Source organism: Limulus polyphemus, unplaced genomic scaffold (genome assembly GCF_000517525.1).
Source record: "Limulus polyphemus unplaced genomic scaffold, Limulus_polyphemus-2.1.2 Scaffold1636, whole genome shotgun sequence".
Lineage (NCBI taxonomy): Eukaryota > Metazoa > Arthropoda > Merostomata > Xiphosura > Limulidae > Limulus > Limulus polyphemus.
In genome coordinates this window covers 115,661-120,539 of record NW_013667246.1, presented here as the reverse complement: position 1 = coordinate 120,539, position 4,879 = coordinate 115,661, and the positions used below count along the sequence as shown (strand labels likewise).

Here is a 4,879-nt window from a genome sequence, read left to right as displayed (position 1 = left end):
TTTGTACTTCTTGCCACTGTTGTTGACTTTCCTGTAGTTGCTGCTGACTTTCTTCCTGTTTCCTTTCTTGTTCCTTGCTTGTAGCTTTGCATTAAAATAAACAAATCGCTGTACTTAATATTCACTCAAGAGGTTTTCATGGTTACACAAATGAAATATGAAAACTAAGCTAAAAATACGTATTTTCATTATTAGCATAAAAATCAGGTTGACTCAGTAAAGACCTCATAAACTTATGGAGAAATGTTTAGTAAAAATATCTTATTGAAAAATTAATTTTTGTGCATACCAGACTACTAAAAGTTTGTCAAATTTCATGAAGATACACTTATTACATTCAGTTATAGTGTGTATAATTTCATGATTACAAGGTATTTCAAAGGTGGATCAAATCAATCAACTTCATCCTGATAGAGTTAATGCTGTTACTTGGGTTTCTCCCTATAAATTTTACTAAAATTACTGAATATTTCTCGATGAAAATAAATGTTACTTGGTGATATCGGTTATAAACAAGAAAAATATTAAATATAATGTTATCAAGTTTTATTGGATGTTACCCTAGCAGTGCCTTATGGATTACCAATAGTATATTAAAGGTATGACCAGTGAGAATCAGTGATCCTTATACGCTGCATTTTGTTTTAAATATGTGTCAAAGACACTTACACCTTTAACCTTTATAAGACTTATGTATTGCATGGTGGTCAACAGTTATAAGATCTACTAACTTGTACCAAAGAGCTGAAACTTATAATAAAGTTTGACTTTTTTTGACAATGTGGAACTTTGTTATAACTTAAGTAACTAATGACTTTTTTAAATAAGTTGGATTTCACAATATTTACAAATTAATTTTGAATGTAAACCCACAATCGTCACATTTTGTGTACATATTGTTTTATTATAAAAAAATTCTGTGACTGGCCATGGGTTATAGTCTCTAGCACAAATGGGCTATTGACTTAACAAATTAATATAAACCCACGAATTTTTAAGTAGGTTTAGTACATTTACATCTTAGTAAGATTAACTGATATATTATCTTAAGACTTCACTTGATAATAACTGACAAAGCAAGAGATATAATAAAGGGGGGCTAGCAGAAATGCAGTTTTTGTAGTACATATAGGGCTAATGATGTAGGGAATGATAGGTCAGAGAAGCTATTTAATAAGTACAACTCCTCCCTTACATATTAGAATATTAAGTAATTCTTTATTTGATATTAATATACTTTCAATAAGTGCACGGTTTCAAGAACTTTTGTTTTTGCATGTACATCTAGTTCTTGTTCGTATATGGAAACAGCTTAACCGTATGTTCGTAGAAACATATGAGTACAGTTAGCTTTAAACAGTCTGTAAGTCTTATTCATTAAGTATTGTTTCATCTGACACTTCCACTAGAGTAAGCATTTGATAAAAAAGGTAAAAAAACAATAATAACTGAGGTGTCAAATCTTAAAAATTAAATCACCGTAGAAGAAAGGTTTCATGCTATTTCAGTTTTAATATTATTATTGCTAAAAGCGAAGAGAGGAGGGGTCGTGCCCGAAAAACAACCCCATTGGAAACCTGCCCATGGTACCTGAACAAGCGTGATTCCACTAGTTTGTGAAAGGGATATGAATACAGTTTCAAAAATGATGCTCCCGAGATCCCATGGAGGCCCAGTAACACAAAATATGATGCTACATGCGGGTTTAGTGGCCCTGGAAATGTATTCCTATACCCACTATGCCTAAGTGACCTTCTGAGGGTCTTTTAGCCTCCCTTGGTATCTCTATCCAAGTTTGGTTCTACTAGCTCCATAATTGTAAGAGTTCGAAGGCAAATAAACAAATGAATTTACATACCCATAATATGAATTAGTATTGGATTATTAATCAACACATACGCACTTGAGACAGGAGGCTAAAAGGTAATTGCTAACTCATTTTTCAAACAGGGGAATATGCTGCCCTCACCCCATATTTTTACTAAATTGAAGTTGATAACATATGTGCTTTTTGAGATTTCTGTTTTCTTTCAGTTAAATATAGCCACAGAAAGTCGACCAAGTAAACACATTAACTTTTCCTGATTCAGGACCTGCTGAAACCTGAATTCACTAACTGGCAATTAACCGAATATTCTTGCAGGAAAGATGAGTTGTGATGTCTCAAAATAGAAAGTTTTTTGTTTTGTTTTTCTGTCAGCGAATCAGTTTATGACCAAGAGCTTACCCGCCCCGCCGATCGAGCATGAATGGATAAAGGTCAAGTGCAGAAGAGGTTTCGTGTACAACGTAGCTTTGTGTGATACCATTATTATATTAAAATCCAGATGCTTCTTTGTTTAGCATATTTTTCTGTAGCTTAATTTTTAGCAGACTTATAGTTTTTGCCAAGATTGAGAATTTTTGGTTGAGTGTAGTTTGTTTTAGCTGAAAGCTACAAACAGTTTACCTGTGCTCTGTCCACCATGGATAATTGACCCCCGGATTTAAGCGTATTATTAAATCCGTAAGATTACAGCTGATTCATCGGGCGATTTTTAAGAAATTATTAATAGATGTAAAATGTAGCAAAATATTTTGAATCCAGTTTCATATGTATTTTACATCACTTTAACAGACCGCGTAGCTTTGTTTGTTTGTTGTTAAACTCAAACTACACAATGGCTATCTGTGCTTTATCCACCGCAGGTATCGAAATCCAATTTTTAGCGTGATAAGCCCTCAGACATACCACTGAGTCACGAGGTTGGGGACACTACGTGGCAAAGTAATATAATAGCGTGTGTTTGACATTTGTTTCCACTTGCCGAACAAAAAAGACTTGGTAATTTTTTGATATTTACTAGATTTTGACTTAAAACTACTTTTTCTTAATTTCTCATAGAAATCCATTTGCCAGCCTAAAATATTTCATTATACGACCACGAAAGATATATTGTTTAGTTATACTGTTTATAGATGGCAGGACTTATGTACCTTAGGTAGTGAATTAACGCAGTATGTTGCAGATGTTGAAGAACTTGTGCTGCCGGTAGGCGCATCGTACCGGTAAAGGATTCTAGTCGAAGTGCTGCAGTGGAGAAGTGAGTCGTTACTATCTTAAGCTAATTTATAAAGTTCAATTTATTATTCTTAGTTAGAAACTTACCAAAACAGGCACATGCTTAATACTGTATGCAATTTATGTCGTGCTTGCCCAATGCCGACGGATGAGAAAGAAGTAAGCTTGTCTTATTCTCCCTTATTATTTATTCACATATTTTGGTTAAGAATAGTTGATGCTTATAGTTATATGTAGTATCCGTAAATTGGTAAGATTAAACCTAGATCGATTTTTTATGAAAGTTTTTTGATGGGAATATGAAAAATAGAATTCTATTCATTACATCACTATATGAAATATTTCAATTTGTAACTGTTAAGGAAAATATGTAAGATTACATATGTACATTGTAAATGTCACAAGAATTTATCTGTAACTTAAACAATCAAACTGCATTTTAACCTCATCCGGAAACAATATTTTACTTTCCAGCCGTTGTATCAAAACGGAAATAGCCTCTTCATGTCGATCAATTTAGACGGTAGTTGCCGTTTCAAAGCGCTTCTTATATATCTATCTGTTAATAAAGCTATATAAAACACTTATTGTGACTCTTCAGATTTAAGATGTTTGGAAACAACATAACCATCTTCAATGGTTTTAACGACATAAACTTATTAACAAAAATATATAAAACAGATAATATTGATTTTAGCAACGTACGTCTATTCTAAGACTGCAGTATTATTTCTTTTGTTTTAATTTTAGTTTGGTAATTTCTGGAGAGGAAGAGAGTTTATTATATGTAAATGGATAGAAAAATTATGTTATTGTACGTTAAGATTAATATGTGTGTGTGTGTATAAAGTGATCATAGTGATAACTTACTTATACTGTCATCACAATAAATAAAATGAGTAAATATTGTGTTGGTGTATTTAAACTAGAAAAATATTTGAAGCGTATTCTTCATTTTTGTGGTGTGTATCTTGAAAATCATAAATAGCAAATACATAACGATAATTTATTACGATGAACTATTACGACGTTATCAAGAGCTAACGACATGACTATTAAGTAAAGGCAAACAAACAAAGCCTCAACAGAACTTCGTTGCTTTCTTATTTCATAGATCTTACAAGTTCAGTAAATCTACCCAATCATGTTCAGAGTAAAGAAAAATAAATAAACGACTCATCTTTCTCTTAAACAGTTTCAAACTGTGTCTTTTCACGATAAGTTTTTTTTCTTCTTTCTTTTGCTGGAGTCGATGTTGAAAAATGTAAATTTACACAAAATTAACAATTGTGGGCTCATTATGATGTTACTATAGCTCTAATCTGATTGTTATACACGATGATTTATCATTTAAAAATGTATTATTGGTTCTACATTAGCAATTGAAGACGATAAACGCATACCGGGTGTTTCAAAAATCACTTCTGCTGGTCAAGCGACAATACTTACAAGCGCATATAAAGTTCTACGATCAACAAACTAACTTTTTACACAAATACGCAAACATTCACCACTTTACGACAGACTTCTAAGCAGATCATTCAGTTACTTTAAAAAATCTGTACAAAAATGTAATGTTACGCGCATTAGATCGCTATATCGTACATGATATAAAGGAGCCTCTCACCCATAAACATGTATTATAAGTGTAGTAATCTGCCACCTATTGCTAGACCTACTTAATATATCATCATTATTCTGCTTGTTAGTATGTACGACCGAGAACCTGCTGCATAAGCATGCGTAGTTAGAATGTTCCCCAAGAAAAACTGCGCATGCGCATTATTCACTCGACGACAAACATCTGCCTGCGGCAGA

At 32.7% G+C, this 4,879-nt stretch overlaps 1 protein-coding gene across 5 annotated transcripts in view; it reads left to right on the top strand.

Annotated features, from left to right (window-relative positions):
- Nucleotides 1-3,004: 3,004 nt before the first annotated feature.
- LOC106464389 (nuclear protein MDM1-like) overlaps nucleotides 3,005-4,879 on the top strand; it is a 67,139-nt gene continuing 65,264 nt past the window's right edge. For 3 of the 5 annotated variants that reach the window (XM_022392076.1, XM_022392074.1, XM_022392073.1), the window contains exon 1: nucleotides 3,005-3,220. Coding sequence is in view for 2 of the 5 variants with exons in the window: in XM_022392074.1 (XP_022247782.1) it covers nucleotides 3,161-3,220 (60 nt within the window). In the remaining 3 variants the exon portion in view is untranslated. The remainder of the gene's footprint in view (nucleotides 3,221-4,879) is intronic. The other 2 variants (XM_022392077.1, XM_022392075.1) reach the window with 2 other exon arrangements.